Here is a 20,430-nt window from a genome sequence, read left to right on the forward strand (position 1 = left end):
AAGTTTTCCGTGGCTAGGATTGGGCATTGGCCTTTGTATTAAGATGAGAGCGACGGTTAAAGATTGATTGAAGGAATTTAATTGTTAGACAATGACTGCTAGACTTGAGTCCAGAAGAGGAATGCATCCAAAAAAGGAACGGAACATGGGAATTGCCAGCTAATTTGCAGACAAAACTGAAAACCTCACCAAAAGGCACAAATACTAAATTCACCGATGAGAATGCCTTTGCTTTAATCAAAGTTCTTCTGCCAGAACTTTCTCTGCAAAACCCAATTTTTTTTCTCTTTTCATTTACACTTTTTCACTTTAATCAAAGCTCTCTCTCAACTCAACATATTCTCTTCCAGCATCAGAATGAGAACAAATGAAACACTTTTTATCTACAAAAAGCTGAAATGCATTCATGCTTCCTCCAGTTAAACAAGGACATGGTTAGCTTCAAGGAATTAATAAACACGCATGACAATGGAAGCCCCAGAGACTGAACTGAGCCATCCTCCTTTTTTGAGGTTTCCTTTTTGCTTCTGAAGTGGCCTGCTTTGCTGCTAACCCCATCATTCACTGCCTTCTGATTCTGAACATATTCACAGAATCCCCCGAAGCTCGTTTGTCAAAAATCAGGCATGCACACCAAAATCCACATGCAATTAGAAGTGTATTATATGTTCTTTTTCTTCTGATTCTTGCACCAAGAAATGCTTCAAGTAGCAGGCAGAACTATCCATCATGAACATCATCACTAACCCAGCACGCCGTTCCAACCCGTTAAAAATGCCGGGGGGTACAACCCAGGTGTCAGGGGATGCTTATCGGTTTTCGCATCGGCCTGAGTCTGTCAGATGATTACAGCTGTAACTTCACTATTGGTAGGCCATTCTTGGGACAGAAACTTGGAGGTGTGTCAAAACCTGGAAGTTGCATTAATGCAGCTTTGTGCCCTGGGAATTAGCAACAGTTCCTCAGCTTGGACCTTGGCCGCACAAGCTGATGACAAGGCAGTTTTTGCTGAAAATCTTGGTGAGCAGGATCTAGCGGTGGAGATGGGCTTGTTTGCTGGATTCACATGGACTGAGAAGAGGGAATAAACTGGTCTGTGATCTGAGAACCTAGACTCTCCCCTCGAGTACCAAATCTGCTTTAGTCCTTCGCCTTTCCACAGTATCCTGTCGCACCTGCAATCATTTCCATAAAATTGCTTAGGTTTGGTATTCCAGTATCGATTTTACTTAGAAAGCAGCAATAAGAACATTAAATGATTAAACTAAGTGAAGACTGCATGTCAATGCTTAAGGTTCCACCAGTCTTAGCAAGAACATTAATTAAAGCATGGTCGGTCACTCAGTCTTTACGGTTACTATTTTATTCAAAGGAAAGAGGATAAATCTCACTGGCCGACCTCCTAATAATTAATGTGAACAGTTGAGTTTGAAAGTTCTATTGTTAAACCTTAGCTTATGAGATTTATCAAGCAAATGATCTCTTCAACAAAGGCAACACGTGCTTTTATGAACAGAAACAACTGCTACTAATAGTATCAGTGTTCCCCAGGCATAACTTTGTTTGTTCTAAGACATGATAAATACTAATTAATTGTTGTGGCTTAAATTTAAATAATCCTCCAGCAGAATAGATTTAGGGTAAATGTGATAAACAACTAAGATTAGTACGGAGTCATGTTCAGTCGGTCGGCAAGGTTCATTAAAAATGGAGCAAGCAAAATGGAAACAATAACAATAATGAAAACTGCCAAAACTGGGAACAGACCTGTAGTAATCAAATACAATGCAAATATATATTCTAATTATAAATATATCAACATATATACTTTTTTTAAAGGAAGATGAAGGCGACTACTTGCTTCCAACAAGCAACCTTAATGACTGCACAACTTGGAATTAATTTAGTCCCAATTGATGTATTTAATTACTAAGAATTAAGAAAAATGGAGGTGAAAGGAACATAAATTTGGAACCTTACCAGGCAGGAGTACGCCGTTTTTCTTTCGAGTTAGATAGTTGGACAACATAGTCATCAGAATCGGTGAGATATTTGTAAGTGGGGGCAAAGTATATCCTCCCTTCTTCCCATCCTTTAAACACCCGTCCAGCCCTTTGTTCTATCCTTAGCTGCCAAAATAGTGAGGGAAATTCCACATTGTTAGATCTAAAATAAACAATAAAATATTTCAAGGTCAACTTTCTACTCGCTTTGTTTCACATGACACTGGTGCCAAACAAGGACAGGGACCAAAGCATTCAGATTATTAAACCACCATGAATGTAATAAGAGCCTTATGTAGACTGAAAACAGAACAAAGCTTGTCTAGATTAGCCTTTCTCACCTGATCCTTCTCTAGAAGTGCTTGCCAGTCATTCTTCTTGAGTAATGCATGTGTATCACCAGAACCCGCAGCAAGCCGATAGTTCAAATCGCCTAACCATATAATTTTGCTGAACAAATACAAACAAGGAAAAACATTAGGAGTCTAACAAAAAAGGGTGAAAATTTTACAAGATATTCAGGTGTTTTTAATCAGTGTGACTAAGGGGGCTTACTCATGGTCTAAAATGCTCTCTGGAGGAAGTGGCTGTCTAAGATCCCTATATGAATTAGAAAACCTTGTTCTCTTTAATAGATCTCTAAATGATTGCGAAAACCTTGTTCTCCTTAATATTTCTGCAACATCAGAATTTCTTCTGATCTCATCCCCTTCTTTCTCCCCAGAAGTCAAGTGGGTACAAACAAAGCAAAATGTTGTTTGGTACAATGTCATACTAATGGATATTGAACCCTGTTACCAAATAATTAAAAGAAGTTAAAAATCAATACAACTATAATTTAACTGCTGTAAATGCTGGATATTTTTCTTTTCGTGACCAACATGTCAAAACAGTGTAGAATAACTGCAATGTCTGACCTTGTTTCCAAGATATCCCATGATCCCACGGCCAACACATGAGACTTTCAGGCTGCTTATATGCTTGTAAAGATCAGCTCGAACCCACACGCACAAAAAAAGCCCTACCATCTGCTTGCTTGCAGCTAGGCAGAAGCGTTGCTGATTTGGACTACCAGACATACAAGTGGGGCTAGGGGAGCCTTCTTCGCTTGAACTCGAATTCAAGTATAGCAATCTTTCAAAATCCTCTTTCCCAAATTCATCTTCTATTGAGAGCAAGTCAGAGAAGCTGATCCTAGGCTTGAGGCCTGCTTGCAGCTCAAGCTGCGGTGAGGATGGACTCCTTGCTTCAGTGGAATTGCTGTAATACTGAGCAAGTTCTTGGTCACTTCTGTTGCTATTCAAAGCTTGACGAATAAGGGAAAGCCACTTGGCAGCTGGTCCATTGTCCTCTGCTCCAAGCACGTTGCCCGCATTTAGAGGAACAATTTCCTGGAACCTAAAACAGGCAGGAAAATCCGTTTCAGCAAATCATCCCAAAATCCATTGTCCTCTTCAAAAAAACTTTCTTATTTTATCTGTTTACTGCTTTCTTCTCAGACAAGTAAACACGAGGTTGAAGGCGAGGGCAGAAGGGTAAATGAAGATACTCCAAGTGGGGGAAAGTTCAAGCTGGTTATGAGCTGTGAAGCATGTTAAGACCGCGTCAACTGCGGTCCGCTCACTCCCCACAACCATGTTGAATAGTTGATGCCTTTAACAAGAAGACAACTTTCTCTACACGACTACATGCGCTAATCATACAAATAACCACCCAAGTCGCCATAGAGGTTATTCCGTTGAGACTTTCTACTATCTGGGACAAAGAGAACAGAGCAAGAACTTACCCAAGAACGTAGATGTCAGCAGGAGCTGGTGATCTTAGCCAATCTCTCAGGTTCAAACCCTCGTGGGGTGACTTCCCTCCGACATTCCATGTCCCTACAAACATCCTGGAAACCCCAAAACAAACCCAACATTACTGCATAATCCATATCCCCACAAAACCAAAAACTTTAGATTACTCTGAATAAAAACAAGAAGTAAAACCCAATTATTGATGATAATTAAGCATCTTCAGGTCCAATAATTCTAGTTAAACCGCATAGGATTTAAACAAGTACTATAATACTATAATCGTCTAATAATTTATTAGAATCCTCAACGTTACTTGAACAAAAAATTAAAAGTTATCAAAGGTCTAATTTTGACATCTCTATTTGCCTTAATGTGAACCCCGCGTATTTCAACGACTGAAATATTGCACGTGCACTTTTCTTAAGCAAAAGCAAAAAAAAACAAAATGGAAAGTCCAAAATAAGTTTTTATAACCTCACCTGAGGTTGTGCGAGTCGGTGACTGGTGCTGCCTCCGGCATGATTTTCGACGGTTTAATCCCTCCGGCAGCTTCCTTCAACCATCCTTCTATTGACACCAAAAATTCACAGTTACAAACAAAAGACAAAAACAAAAGTAAAATCTGAATGCTACATGGTACATGGAAAGTCAAATATAGACCGTCCACGTGGCAACAAATTCAACAACTGGATCATCAAATATCAACTAACAAAACCGGGACCCAACCGAAATCACTGCGAGCTCTGTTCTTTGACGTCCAATCGTATGAATCATAGCCGTCTAACTGACGGCTACGGGAAATTCAAAAACTCTCACAGTTGGAGATGGACGGAGCAGAGTGGAACCAGTACGGAACATAAAAACAGTGCCGCTGTAGCAAAGTAAATTATACCTGAGAAATCTTCCGGTACGATCATGTAATATTCGTCGTCAGAACAACTCTTTCTTCTTTCATCAATTTGGCCTGCAAAAAAAACAGGGGATTGAGTCTTTTTGAATCTCAAAACGAGATCTCCGATACAATCTTAAACTGAAACGAGCCATATCCGGGATGAGATTTTGGTTTGTGTTTTTACCGTTTATTGCGTAATCGGAGTGAAACTCGTCTGCTCCACTCGGTATATTCAGCCATTTTCTCGCGATTACTTTAGGCCACGAAGACTGCACCAGCCATAAAAGAAGATTCAGCTTTTCATCAGCAACCATGAATTAAATCCGACGAAAAATAAATTGCTGACAAAAAAAGAAAGAAAGAAAACAGGGCATACCTTGGAGATTTTTCTCATCTCTGTTCTCATTGCTGAAACGCCTGAGCACGGGAAAGATTTAAAATCGGGATCAGAAACAAGTTGGCGGATTTTTTAATGGATGACTGATTAATCCGTTTTAAATGCGACGATTTTTTGGGGAAAATGATAGTATATTATTATGAATAGATAGAGAGACGTCTTTCAAAGAACAAAACAAAAATGGGTGGCAAATCAGGGTATCAAGAAAAGTGGAAAGGAAAAAAAAGCTTTGGGTATTAATTTATCTATATTTTGAGTGAAGACTTGATAGTTTAGGAGGTTAAAAGTAAATGGAGAAATTCAACGGGGAATATAAAAGAACCTAGTTGCAGGGGAAATGGAGACAGCTTCCAAGGAAGGAACGTAAACGTAAAAGAAAATAGTTAAAAGAAAAAGAAAATGAACTCTGAATATAATATAGAGGAAAGAAACGGATAATAGGCCAGGTTCATCCTTTTTGATGAATATTGGTTTAAAAAGGCTTTGGGTTTAAGGCTTTAAGCGTCTTTACAGAGAGGAAGACAGGGTGGAAAATGGGTAAAATTTTTAATCATTGAAAAGAATCGTAGAAGCTTTTGATATCAGATATTTAAAGATGGATCAAAGTCTCTGTTTATACATCTGGGAAAAGTTTGGCCTTTTATTTGGTACGTCTGTACTTGACATTTATCCATGATTTAGAAAGAGATCAAACGAGAAGGGGGAAAAGGGGAAAGGATTGAAAGACGAAACTCAATTATGAAAAACAAGTGGAAAGCGAAAGCTTTGAAGATCTCAGTTGGTTTCCATGGACATGAAGATAGGGAACTGAAAGGAACATAACAAGGACCCGAATATCAGGTCATAATCTCATTTTTTGGAAGATGCAACAATTGAAAGGGAACTAAATGACACAGGCAAACGGAGTTCCCACCAGGAGGCCGGCCAATGAAACAGAAGGATCTTTAAATGCGAATGTGTGGTTTACCGGGGCAAGAGTAGTCAGTGCCATTGCCAATTATTTCGAAAGAAGATAATACCAATGAACGTGAAACGAAATAGACCATGGAGAAATATGACTTCCCAACTGAAGTATAATAATTGCACACAAACAAAAAAAAATTCAACCCCAGATTAAAAGTAAAAAAGGAAGAACAGTTTGAAGTACTCACAAAGTTACAAGAAGTAGACAAAAAGGAAATGGAGATGTGAGAGTCTCGGAGAAGGAAATTTGAGAGTGAAATGAAAAGATAAACTCACTTTTTTGATCTTCTCCTTTCTTCTCTTTTTATTGATGTTTCCTTTTCCCACCGTGTAAGTATTTTGTCTGTGCCTTCTCGGGTTTGTCTCGTAGAAGACGAAGAATGCAGAGCTAACTTCTTGGGGGCGTTCCTCGTAAAAGCCAAGAGGGGCTGTTGGCTCTAAAATTTATAAATGCTTGAGAAAGAAAGAGGGAGACAGAGAGAGAGAAGCAGTTTCCACTCAGAAACAAGCCAAACTTTCAAGTCCAATGCTACACATACATCTTTCTGATTTGGGGTATTCAAGTCATTACACGGTACACCATGTGCACTGTAGAGGTAGTCAAACACTTTAATCTAGTGATTGAGTGGGATTAGGGGCTTCTGAGATGAACTGGCTTGCTGCCATTTTAATTCAATCAAGTCAGCCCCTTGATTTGTTCACGGTTTGCAGCCTCGTGTAATAATTATGGTTGACCTTTTTTTTTGCGAATTTTTCTTTGTTTCTTTCTAAAGTTTTAAGTAAATTTCCACCCTTATCGGGCCAAATAACATGAAAATTTGTTTGAATACGAACTTGTTGACGATTGGTTGATGGTTCAATAGCAGACCATGTGTGATTTAATTAGCTAGATTCCTTTGTGTTGTATTTTCAGACGATAATTACTCGAAAAATCTTGCTTTAATTCCAAGATTCTGTAGCGGTTGGTGTGAGTCGTTGGGAGAAGAAAACCAATTAATAGCTTCACATTGTTCATTTTACTGTCTACTAAGCAAAACGGTGGAGCATTGGCGAATCTCAAATCCATGCAATCAACTTGGCAATTTGTTTTGAGAATTTTATAAATTAGCCACCGTCAGTCCATCACCACTTTCCCTCAAAAACTTAATAATAATAATAATACTTTCACATATTATATATAATATCATGAAATATATCAAATACATGAATGTATTTATCAAACAGGGACTCTTATTTTTATTATTATTTTGTAGATATTTCTCTGAATTTTCAAATGTTTATATGATTTTTACGAAAATTGCAAAAAAATTGATTTTGTTTTTTTTTATATTATAAGTATTCAATTTTTCTAATATGAAAATATAAAAAATAAAAAATAAAATTATAATTATGCATCAATTTTTGTTGGATGTGAACATGCTCTCAAACTCAGACGCGGCTCAACTGAGCTATGTGCCCTCAAACTCAGACGGACCCAATTTAATGGATCCACGTGGGTCCCATCTTTCTCCTTCAAAAGACTAAAACACCCTTGTCAACTTTGTTAACAACAAGACTACCCTTGAATTGGTTAACATGATTGCTTAGTCTCAAACGATTTGATGAAAAAGATTTCAAATTTGAATATATTATCCATTACGATAAATTTGGATTTTGATTATATTTTTAAAATAAGATATTTTTTTTATGCAACGAAACCTTAAACAAATACAATTATTTAAATTTTTCGTTAATTATTTCATATTTAACAGTAATATCAAAAGTATAATATTTTTAATATTTTATTTGTAATATTATTAAAAATTCGTATAATATTATAAAATTTACAAAATTACAGTAAAAAATACAAAAATATTACAAAAATTTCTTTTAATATCACTTTTTAAAAATGTGTAACCTTACGTCAATTTTTTCGTAGTGCTATGGTCTTATCCTTTAATTCAGGATAATAATGAACCCATTCATAATGCTTATGCATATTATTAATAATGAGAAAATGAACAATAATTAATAAAATTTAAAATATCTGAATATTTAATTTATTAATTAGCATATAATTTTACTATTTAAAATTCAAATCCCCTTTTACTAAAACTAAATAAAATTTAAACATCATTATATAGTAATAATAATAATAACATGTGGTTAAAATTGTAAGGTAATGCATATAACAATTATTATGAAAATTTTATGCATGCATGTTTTCTAGCACTCTCCATCGTATAATAAGTGTCTGGATTTGATTTATTTTAATTAATTTTTTTAACTTTGATCACTTTTTTATTTATAAATTATTATTAATTAAATTTTGAAAACACAACTCTTTCAAATTTGTAATATTTTGGAAAATTTAATTTCATCAAATATTTAAAATAATTAAAGTCAAAATTAAACTTTTTTTGACTAAAAATTAAATCAAACCACGCCGTGTTTATAGAAAAAGAGGAAATATATTTCTCTGTTTTCCGCTAGGTTCGGATAAAGACGTGGGAGTTGGTTGGAGTGCTCTTGGACTTGCGTAGTTTCCTCCTAGCCTCCAAGTCCGAGCGATAACCATATTTATGGGACCGTGACTGATAATCCTGGCCTTTATGGTTCAGACACTGGCGGGCCATACATCTTTTTAGGCCGAAGTAGGCGCCAGTGAATGGAACCGTCTCCGCAAAGGCAATTTCGTTTTCTGTAGGTGGTTTGGTTTGGTTTGATTAACTAGCACTATACCAATCATTGATTGAGCTTTAATTTTTAGGCTGCGAGCGATTTGCCATTTGATTTGAATGTTTTGTATTTGTCCAATCAAATGTCAGACCTCTTAATTAAAAGCACAAGAAAGTGTTACAAACCCAGGGATCGGAGTACTCAAAAGTCGAGACTTTGGCAGCTAGAGAGAGTGACCTTTTCCTTGTTTAAGCTAATGTTACTGTTACTGGTATATTAAATTTCCCTCTCCTTCGTCAAGAGGGAAAACCTGGTGGTTGGAACTTAAGAAAATGTTTATTTAGATTCACGCATGGAATTGGAAGAGCTGATGGGGCATATGTAAAACCTGGAATCTCTTGACAAATTTCTGTTTCCGTTGGCTGTAAATGTTATTGTATTTCTATTTCCACTCGAAGAAATCGTATGAGACAGGAAATTGTCGTCAGGTTGTTGGTGAAACTTAGGTATATATCTTGACTTAGAGCCTTGGAGGTTGCATATGAAAAAAAAAAAGGGGGGGCATTTGCCACTATTGTAACCAATGTATTGAATTGATGCATACTTTTCATTCCCCACGAAGAACTTTGGAGAACATATTCCCCTCGGAGAAGGTAAGACTTGGGCTTGAATTATATGAATTTATTATTAAAATTTTAATTTGTTTAAAATTTAAAATTAAATTGATAAGAACCGATAGAATCAATGACGATGAATGGGAAATTTTTAATTATTACTTCTTTATAGGGATGGGAAGAAGGAGAATTTGGGTTACATTGGTAGGAAAAAAGAAAGTTGGGTAAAAAGTTTACAGCGTGGATATGATAATTTAACATTTCTGACACTGGTTGACCACTCTTTCACCATCTTCCTTGCTTCAGTATATAAAAAACTTCAATGGAAGTTTCCATATATTTCAAATTTAAATAGTACTGCTAGCACTTTTCAGCTTTGGGTTAGTCTGGTACGGTGGTACCAGCTGATGTGACACAAAGATGATCAGCTCAGCCACTAAAAAATTGAAAGAGCAGGCAGGCTCTGAGGGCTGAACCAGGAAAGGATGGGTGCACCAGCTTCTTTAACTAAACTTCTCCAACTAGCTAGCCTACATAGATTGAACGATCGGTAGTGATGGTTCAACCGCCAACCTTCTGAACCTAGAAAGACCACTCCCTCCACCATAAATTACATATTTAATATGTCCCAAATTATTCAATTTATTAATACAAAAAAGATTTGTAGCTTTTCGTATCTTTTGACTCGTAAAATACCCATCAAAATACCCTTATTTCCCATGCCTACATGTGTTACCTACGTGATTAACATAGTCTAAACCTTTGATTATGCTTTTCGTGATAATAACTGTAACCTTTCATAAAATTTTAAAACTATTAACCTAAATCACTTAAACACGTGCCAAGTCCTCCTGCCTTGCCATGGGTCAAAGATTTGAGCTAGAAAAAAAAAGGGTGAATTAAATTAATTTACTAAAAAGCATAATCTTAGGCAATCCAATGACGCCTATGAGTAGGCTTTTTTGTATTGGTTTGATAAAGGTTAAGTGCTCTAATCCTGTTCCCCATGAGATAAACAATGATTATTAAGCCGAGCTTGGAGAAAATTGTGATTAAAGAATTCCCTTAGAGATGAGCCAATGGGTGAGAACTAAGTGTCATGATTATCTCTAAGCCAAGCTCGTGTGGCCTCATCCCAATGGCCCAGCAGAGATTCATAAAATCATGCCTACAACCTAACCCCAAATTAATGTGCGTGACTATGTTAAAAATGATAAGAATTTTTAAATTATTTTTATAATAAAGTTTACCAGATTGGGAGACACAGCATCAGGTTGCGTCACAATCGTAGACTTTCCAGCACAGGAAAAAGTTAAAAAAAAGGCTACATTTTTTTTTGGCATTTCTTTTTCAGTCAGATACAGATGATTTTATCTTAGATACATTTGATCTTTTTTCGCATTTTAAATTTTTATATTTGTTTGTCTTAATCTTACCCTAGAGTTTGATGTCCTCGTTAAATTGCTTTGAACTTATCATATATTTATCAAATCTTAGGTTAATTAGTAATTTATTTTATTCATTATAAAATCAATACTTTTGTCATGTTTTTTGACTTAATTTTAGGTGCTGGGGTGGTAAATTTTCTTTTATATTATGGTCGGTTACTGTATAAAAAAATGAAGATATGTTAATTAATTAAAGGGTTACACCCCTTATGATTACATGTTAGCTTGTGATTCTTTTTTTTTTTTATCAATTAACAGAATGCAGATAATTTTTATTCTTGTAAAAAATTAGATTATTAATTTTGTATAATACAATTATAAATAGGTTAACTTTGAATCAAAAGTATTTTAATAATTTAGTAAATAAAATTGACAGTATAATCTCTTGTCTAATTATAAGTTATACATGTGGTGTTAATTGAAAAAAAATATTAAACATAAAGTTTATCCTTAATTTAATATAGTACCTATGACTACACATAATTAATTAAAAAAAAGAAGAGGTAGGAAAACGTTATACAAAGGGTGGTTTTAACATATCCCAAAGGTCATCCTGCTTGAGAAGTAGTGCCTGTCTCAGTTGGAACATTCTTAAAGATAGAAAACCCTATTTCCCAATTAAACAAAGTAACACCAATTTGTGTTGGACACTCAAAGGCAGCCTTCCCTTACGAGTATTATTATTATTATATTACCAAGGTTTGCTGATCAATCTTAGAGTAAACTATTGGGACAAAACTTGGTTCTGACATGTAACCAAATATCAAATCTATACATGTTTTGGTCAATATTGGTCATTTAACTTACAGAAACCCTTTTTGACGAACGCACCAAGGAGGAAAATGGTCGAGCTTCGTTCCTAGAAAAGGTTGCCATCTGGTCCAACCATGATCTCCCCTTGGAAACTTCGATTTTGTCTTGGCCATATCGTTTAATAAGAACTGCAATGACAAATAATGTTTTATTATTGGTCAGATATGCCGAGTGAAATTATTTGTTTTTCTTTGCTTAGGAACAAAACGTGAATCACGAAAAGCAGTTTATCAAAGTATTCTAAGTTGCAGTTATTCCAGGCATTGTGGTTTTGTTGTTAGAAGGAGATGTACGGAATGATATGACAATTATTTGGAGGATCAATTTGAACAAGCTTAGTGGAAGCTACTTGGAGAATTTTTAGATAGACTGAAAATAAAAAACTAGTTTTGATTATATAAAAAAACTCTTGTTTGCATAAGTACAAATATCAAGAGTTTGCATAAAGGAAAATGAGAGAAATGACAATGTTTGAGTCTCACCGTGGTTGCGGTGCATTAGGACTCGTGCGGTGTTGATGTCGTGAAAGAATGTCTTGATAATTCATACTGTTCTAAACAAGTTATAAATAGATGTATAAATTATAATTTTTAAATTTTATTTAATTTATGTTGTATTTTGTTAAGTGAAGATTATAATGTCAGACTGAGTTTTAATGTTAGTTAGAGTATAATTTTAGATTCAATCCGATAGTTATGTAATTTTATTTTAAATTAATATATAAAATTATGTATTTTTTTTAAAAAAGAGAACCTTACAATGAAAAGCCAATCATGGACAAACCCCCAAAAAAAAAACAATTCATTTTCATGAAAATTAATAAATTGAAAACACTAGGTAATCAAATCAAATGAGATGATTAATAATTAGATTGTTCTAGTTCTAGATGATCAAAAATATATATTCAGAAATTGAAATGGAGGGTATAGTGCTGTGCTTGATTAGGTTTTCAAATTACGAACATTCATGTGTCTTCTTCATTTTGGCAACCACCCAGAGAACAAAAAAACAAAGAAAGAAACAAGGTGAGCAAATTGGGACGGACGACATTATTCCACGAGGTTGAAAGAAATATGAGAGAAAAAAAGGCAGAAAGAGACGCGTCGGGCTTCTAGCAAAAGGCACCGTCCAAGGTGTCTCAGATTTACTTCATAAAGTAAAAAATGTTACCAAAAATAATTAATCTTGATTTGGTTTGGGATCCACATTAAAATTATAGGCACTGTTTTAAGGTCATGATTAGTTTATTTTTTGTTTTGCAAGCATCGAGTTTGCTCTCATTCGACATGGCTAGCTAGGCACCTTTCGATGAGGTCCAAACAAATTCAGCATGCTCTCGTTGGTCGTGCGTGAGGGCATGCACGAGTCATGAGCCGGTTGGGCCCTAGTGTTTTACACGAGCTTCTTTCATAATTGTTCACTTCTTTTGAAAGTTTTCATTGTTGTATACTCATGCATGCTTGTTTGGTTGTTATATGCATTATTGGAGTATTTATATTTGAATTGACAACATTTAATGCTTTCTTTCTTTGGTACCCACCAAGAAAATATATATATAAAAAAAAACAATATGGAGAAGGTGAAGAAAGTGTGTTTGAAGATTATGGATGATAGAATTTCAAATAATTAATTGATGAGTGCCTTGTATACAATGGAATGTATGTCCAAATACATGAAAAAAGGAAAAAGAAATTAAATGTTTAAATTAATACAGTTTAATAATAAGTGAACGTGTCTCATTATTCATTATACCAAATTTGATTTAGGGTTATACATTTTTAAAATGTGTTATTAAAAATATTTTTAGTAACATTTTTTAATACTTTTGACATTACTTTATAAATTTGACTGTAGTATGCAAATTTTTAATAACATTATGAATAAAATGCAGTTACAGAGATTATATATACTAGTAAAAATTATATATTTTTATATTGTTACTCAATGTGAAAAAAATATAATTAAAAACTTAAATTGTTTTATTTTTTAAAGATTTTTTTATATTGTTATTAAATGTGACAAAAATATAATTAAAAACTTAAACTGTTGTAGTTTTTTAAGATTTTTCTATGTAAAAAAATATATTACCTAAGAAGTATAATTAAAATTCAAATTTATTGCAGGGACTCAAATAGTTGAGTTTAATTTTCTTTTCTTTTTTTCATAAATCATTTAAGATGATAATGAAAGGGCAATGAAAGATTTTTGGAGTTGCCTTATATGATAAGAAAACTAATACAAAAGTGATTTGTTTTGTGATCTATATTGACAATCAAAGGCTGAATGAAGAAAAAAAAACAAAAAAGGCATATTTTTTTGTCATAAAAAGGATATACTACTAATAGTGTAGTTTTCGTGTAGCTAAAACAGACTTTGTTGGTAAGTATATACATTATACGTTGCCTTGGTCCACTCCAATCAATGATGCTTGCTACTCGTGCATGCAAGGTTCATGCACTGGCATGGAGCTAGGCTCTTAACCAGCTAGCCTGCCAGCCTAAGTTTCTTGGTAAAGGATAATTATGGGTTTTCTAGGTAAATTCATATCAATAAGCTATACCAACTTGAATATACATGTAGGGATCAAACATGCATGAGCCTCCAAAATTATTTACATTGAGAAACCAAACAAGTTCTGATCATAACAAAGTTGTCAACCTAATCTTTCACGACAGAACAAGAGAAGAGCCTTTGGAATGTCGGCTTCACAAGCTGGATTGGATATTTAACCATTTAAGACAACTAGAGTAGGTACTTGAGACAGAGATTACTCGCATGTGAGACCAACCTTCTAAGCCAGGTTAGGGCAAAGATATATACATGAATATGAACAAGAAGGAAGTGGGATTAGTTAATGAAGAACTGAATTGCAAATTAAAGCAAGGCTAGCACCTAACTATTAGGTTTAGATTGACATGATTAGCGTTCAGTGTCCTAATCATGAACTCCATAAGATCAATTATGTGGGGTCTCCTTATAATTACAGCCATGATTTTTTGCTTCAATGAATCGAAGCTGTATTATCATGGGCCACCATTGATAACTGAGTGCCATGAATGTCCTCATTTGCCCTCCTGTTCCCATGTCTTTTTCATTTGTCCGTTGTTAAGAAGGATTCTTTAAAATCATTTTAACGATTTAAAATTAAAATTTATATTTGATATATTGTGAGTATATAAAGTTAAAATATTTTATAATTAAATAATAATATATACGTATTATATAACATATTAAATATAAACTCGTAAAGTGTTATATGAGTTTCAATAAAATCTTCAACGAAATATTAAAATAATTATTTAACAAAATTTGTTCACTTCATCTTCATGCTCTAGAGCGAGAAAATGAAAAGTTTAAGGAATAAAAGAACAGGTACAAAAGACTTGGTCTCAAAAGTCATATATGCTTTTCCAAGTACACCTTTGATGATTAACTAAGTGGCAATCATAATCACTCATGAAGTTAGCAATTAAATTACTCTATAAACAAACGTGAAGCTCTCATGAAAGCATAATTGTTAACAATGTATTATTAGTGATGACATGTCTGCCAAAGAGAAGAGTTCGTTTCCAAGCATATATTATTACCTCCACATGATTCGCAAGGTTAGTATATGGTTTTTCCTTTGCAAACTTTTTGATACACTTGGAAGATTCAGGGCCTTTGGGGGTCCAATCCTCAACCCCTCCCTGCATTTGGTGGCTATCTGATGCTTAATTAGCAATTGCCCAACATTTTCTATGGAATTGGCTAAGCAATGACGTTTAACTGCACTTTGTCTCGTTCCATTCCATGGGAAAACATGATTCAGGCACTTCCTTCAATGTCATTAAATTTATGAGCAGCATTTGTGAGAGATTATGCTCCAACAATGAGCTCTCATAAGTTGACTTCGACAACAAGCTGCAGTTTAAAATTTATGCAAATGATTTCTTAATCAACCGTCGGGACCCTTGTTTAGACTTTATTAATTGATAATCAAAACCAGTTCTTAATTGAGGTGATAGGAACCCTCAAATGTTGGAAAACAACTCCTTATTCTGAAGTAGTATTTGGATTTTTCTGAAGAACTTGTGACTAAGACAGTTATCTAGAATCAAGCTTGAGTTATTATTCAGGTTGGCTCAACAAACTACCTGTTCACTACTAGTTCAGTACTGTACGAACCTCTTTTTCCTGCGTTGTGAATATGATTAAATGCTATCCTTTTAGCTTGGCAGTGGACAACTGTGTTTTTTCTGGTGATAATTTTAGCAGAAGTAGGCAAAGACTTGGGGCCAAGGAATTAAAGCCAAACGCAAGTGTGGGTCCTGAAATGGCAGGAGGCATGGTGTTCTCCAGGAAGGATTTTGTCCTCAAGCTATGAGAAGAAAATCACCTGGCTAATGCGTTTGGCAAAGATTGGTGAGAATTTGATGAAGTTTTTCTTCAGGAATTAATCAATGTTTTTCACTGGTTATTAAGTCATTGAACATTACCTAAAATTGGGAATATGTTTAAGCAAATATAAGTGCTCACAAGAACAAGATCTAGATTGACTCAAAAGTAAGGCCCTAACAGGAGATCTCATTACTTTGATTTTCACAACCATTAACTATTTCAGACTAAACGACACGATTGTATGAAAGTCAAAGTCAGACAAAAGTACTTGTGGCCTGGGAGGTTTAGAGATGACTCAGATTTAGGTACTGAAACAGAAAGGTAATTAAAATAATACTCGTTGCATTACCAGGGCAAGTCTAAATTCTCGTGCAAAATTAAGACTAGGACATGATTTACGTGTTGTCCTGTTTCTCTTCCGCATAGTCTGACTTTCTCAACTGATAGACTTTCCCATCATTGCATCTATCAATCCCCATATAGACAACAATCCCGCAATAACAAAAATTTGGTTTTCTCAACAACTTTTTATCAGTGCAAAGCATCATTTCTCACCAATATCCTACCATATGTAACACCTAATCGACTAAAGGCCCGGCTTATAATCTTTTTCATTGTCAGCTTGGATGATCAGTTGATCTTGACATGACCGCATAATCATTATGAACTTTCTTACATCTGGCATTGCTTCTCTCCCATTTTTATTTGCATTGGCATGGAAATTGAAAAGAGGAAAAGGGCCAATATGAAAAGTAAGAAACAAAACCCGTTCATAGTCTTACATCTCATGTTTAGTTATTTGTTTTTACCGTTAGAATTTAAGGTTCAAGATTTAAGACTTAGTTTTAAGTTAATAGTATGAGGCTGGACATGTAACATAAAATTATAAAAAAAGATAACAATTGAGACACAAAGTGGGGGCAAAGAGTTTTTATTTGATTCATCTGGATTAGATTATTTGATCCCAATAGACTCTTATTATTGAAGTGTCACAGTCATGCTGCTCCCCGATGATCTACAGGACAAAAGAAACCTGTTAATGTCATAGGATTATGAAGTAAAGATTTTAAGCAATATAATTGGACCGGCATTAGACCCTCGAAAGCGAAGTAGTCATACAGCCAATATGCTTTCCTTTCAGCACAGCTTGGCTGCCGGTCATCCACATATCGATCCCTCGAGAGTCTTCTACAAAACTAAAACCAATGTTTTATTCATATAGTAAACCACATCAAACAACGATCTAAACTATATAAAAATGGTGTTTACTCCTTCGGATGCAAGATTTCCCTCCAGGAAGCACGGGTGTTTACACTCTTCAGAGTAGAAAACAATATCTACAGGGCTTTGATGACATAATTCCTGACTTCATTTCCATGTTAATTTTGGGTTTGAAAAATATACTATACAGCTGGAGTAGTAGGTTCCCTTTGTAAGTAAGCAAATAGATTATAAAGGAATAGTTCAATCTCATTGACATGGGGTTGATAATAATCTTAGCTAATTAATTAATATTAGCAAATTAAGCAAAACTATAGTTTTAATAATGGGTGGTTTCAAAAGTGGAAGCCTGTCATTTTCATTAAAAGGGTTTTTGACAAGAACAATTATACACCTAAACTTTATAAGTTTTTTTTTCTATAAATGAAAGATTTAAGTAGGGAAGATCATGATGGTTTAACTCAAAGCTAAGATCCTATATGAATCATAATAAAGGCATTGAATGAAAAGTTAAAAGGAAGTATATCACTAACAATATAGGGCCAAACATTTTATGGTTAAATGTCATAGTCTGTTCCCCATTTGATAAAAAAAGTAGCAAAGATTTTAACAATCAGAGTCTGGATGTATAGTGTGGTAACGGCTTTGGCTTTATGTTTGAAACTTTTGAATCAAGGGAGGTTAGTGATCATACGTATATCTGTGAAGTAATAACCATTTTAGTTCGTTCAAAAAGCTTTTGAAAGGCACTTATGCATTACTCGAGAAGATTCCAATTAAAATTCTGACCAAACACTGGTTTACTGGCTATAAAATGCCTTTTTTGATTTTCGAAAGATACATGACAAGAGGCACGAAGGGTTCTGTCCCAAAGTTAAAATTGATCACATGCATGGAAGCTTGAGGACTTGGTGGTTGATTTCATGAACCAAAACTAGGTCTATGGGTTTTGTTTTTTTGACTGGTGAGATCAGCTTGAGAGATATCTTTTCAGTATACATGAAGGCAAACGTTAACTTTAGTGATGATTAAAAGTGAACCACTAGTTAGGTTTATATATATGAGCCTTTCATTTTCAAAAGTGTTAACCCATCCTTTCTTTTTATTTTCTTTCTCATTGTAAGATTTTATTAGCATATAGGATGGTGATGGTGTTTTAGGGCATTCTAGTTGATTCTTAATGTTCAATAATTAATTGGAAAAAAATCAATCACGTATTTGTGACGTAAAAGAAATATATTCGTTCTTATCAGACAAAAAAACTTTCACGACATTTGGTGGGTGATGTATGTTGAAAAGGATATAATCAATAATTATTCTTTTCTTCCTTATTTAATTTGAAATTGAATTATATTCCCTTTTTCTTTATATTGCAAACTTAATACGATAAATAATAATAATAATAATAATAAAAGGAAGAACAACCCTATGTTTCAATTGAGATATATTTGTGAAAGATGATCATTAATGGTATTCCTCATCGACATTTTCCGTTCAAAATTCATCATACAAAATGCAAAAAGATCATTCTTGTAAGAGAATCATTTGCTCTGTGTAGTTGCTTTGATCTTTGTGGTGAATTTTTTGTTCATTATCTCTTGTTATTTTACTCTCTGTTCTGTTTGTCACTGGTTTATTTGTGCTTGTTGCTGCTGGGTTATCTTTCATTCACTTTAGCTGTAAGCGCATTGAAGAACTTTTTCTGATGGAGCAGGCTTTCATGTTATGACAATGGGGAATTGTTTTGGTTGCATGGGACACAAGATTTTCATTTACACAATGTACAGGGGTTCTGGGCTTTTTATTTATGTGAATGAATTGTCATGCTGTACAGGGGTGGTATTGTGCTTTCTTGTTCGGCTAAATCCTCTTCTGGTTTATCTGAGGTTTACCAAACCGCTTGTGCTTGTAGGGTGGCTCTATATTTTGTTTTTTGGGTTCACAGAGTGATCTAGCTGCTGCAGATTGTGTTTTTGGTATCTGCAGACTCTTCTTTTGGTGGTTGGAGGTTTATTGTCCTCCTATTGGATGTACCTTTTGCATAGCTAATGAAACAAAGCCAGTGCCTTTAGTCCGGCCCAATTGTAATCATGAGATACTATAAGTTACAACCCAGCTCATTTAATTTCTCAACCTGGCCCAAATATAGGATGATGTTGACCCAAAACTTGATGTGTCAAGTACCAAAAGGCAAAGAAGAGAGTAATTCAAAACCTTACTGGCACTATCTCATCCACCCACCAAGGGCACGTTAACAAGAACAGGAAAAGAAGAGAAGCGTTCCATCAATGGAAGCTCTATGCTTCCTCATATGACCACCCAAAGCTTGTCCAAGTAAAAAACTGTTTACCACACACAGGTGCAGTCATACATCTTAGGCTTGTTGGCTAAACTTAGAAGTTTACAATCCCTTACTTTCCTCCCTTATCAATCTCGGTTTGGCTTGCTCGGTGCCTTCCAAGAGCTTGGTACCAAGGAGAAATGGCGATGACAACATGTTACACTCGAAATCATTGCCTGTTAGCATTAGGCATTTTCCCATGCCAGAACTTCGCACCTCTCTCCATTTTCTCTAATTCTTTTCAAAGCAACCAAAAGAAATCCTGTGTAAATGTAAGTTAAGGACCTCTAATTATGAACTTGGACTACTTGATTTTAATTTAAAAAAAGAAAATATAATTATGTTATATTTGTTAAATTTTAAAGACGAAAATTTAACATAAAATCAATTGATAATAATTGAAAAAACTTTTGTTATATTTAAATTCTCTGAAAACTCTTAATTTAATTGATGCGAAATTATGGGTGTTTAATCTTTAAAACAATCATATATTCTAATGTCTTTCTTTGTAAATTAATTTCTTTCTCTTGAATCTCGGCAGACAATGTTGGACCATGATGTAAACAGTGACTGCGTAACCAGATGGGGCTCGAGCAGTGAGCGACGGCTATAGAGTGCAGTGACCATCGCTGAAGCTTCTGATAATGTTTTGTTTGAGAAAATTTGAAGGTGCAAAACCATGATTAGTGGAAGAAGAGGAGAAAACCCATTAACGTGGGTCAGGTCCTAATTCCATTACCAGTATATTTGTGTACTACTACTATCTTCCTTTGTCGGCTCTCCAATAAAAATACAGTAACCTTTTGGAAGGAACCTCTATGTACCTTCCAAGGATGCACGAGGGGGGTTGGTTTCCTTTTAGGGCAGAAAATATATATTCATTTCCAATGGCCGCCATAGATGA

The 20,430-nt window shown here is 34.6% G+C and overlaps 1 protein-coding gene across 2 annotated transcripts; it reads right to left on the reverse strand.

Moving 5' to 3' along the window:
• On the reverse strand, positions 178-6,518 carry LOC18597818 (type I inositol polyphosphate 5-phosphatase 8). Of its 2 annotated transcripts, none has more exons than XM_018122165.1 (11): positions 6,328-6,518; positions 5,068-5,108; positions 4,876-4,960; positions 4,692-4,763; positions 4,279-4,366; positions 3,790-3,894; positions 2,921-3,401; positions 2,559-2,794; positions 2,345-2,453; positions 1,981-2,129; positions 178-1,175 (listed from the first exon to the last, which is right to left on the reverse strand). In XM_018122165.1, exons 2-11 carry the CDS (start codon positions 5,095-5,097, stop codon positions 905-907), a joined length of 1,626 nt encoding a protein of 541 aa, XP_017977654.1. In that variant the 5' UTR covers positions 5,098-5,108; positions 6,328-6,518; the 3' UTR covers positions 178-904. The 2 variants fall into 2 exon arrangements, with proteins under 2 accessions (XP_017977654.1, XP_017977653.1); XM_018122164.1 differs by having other exon boundaries at positions 6,240-6,518.

The sequence above is a fragment of the Theobroma cacao genome, chromosome 5 (genome assembly GCF_000208745.1).
Source record: "Theobroma cacao cultivar B97-61/B2 chromosome 5, Criollo_cocoa_genome_V2, whole genome shotgun sequence".
In the NCBI taxonomy this organism is placed as follows: Eukaryota; Viridiplantae; Streptophyta; class Magnoliopsida; order Malvales; family Malvaceae; genus Theobroma; species Theobroma cacao.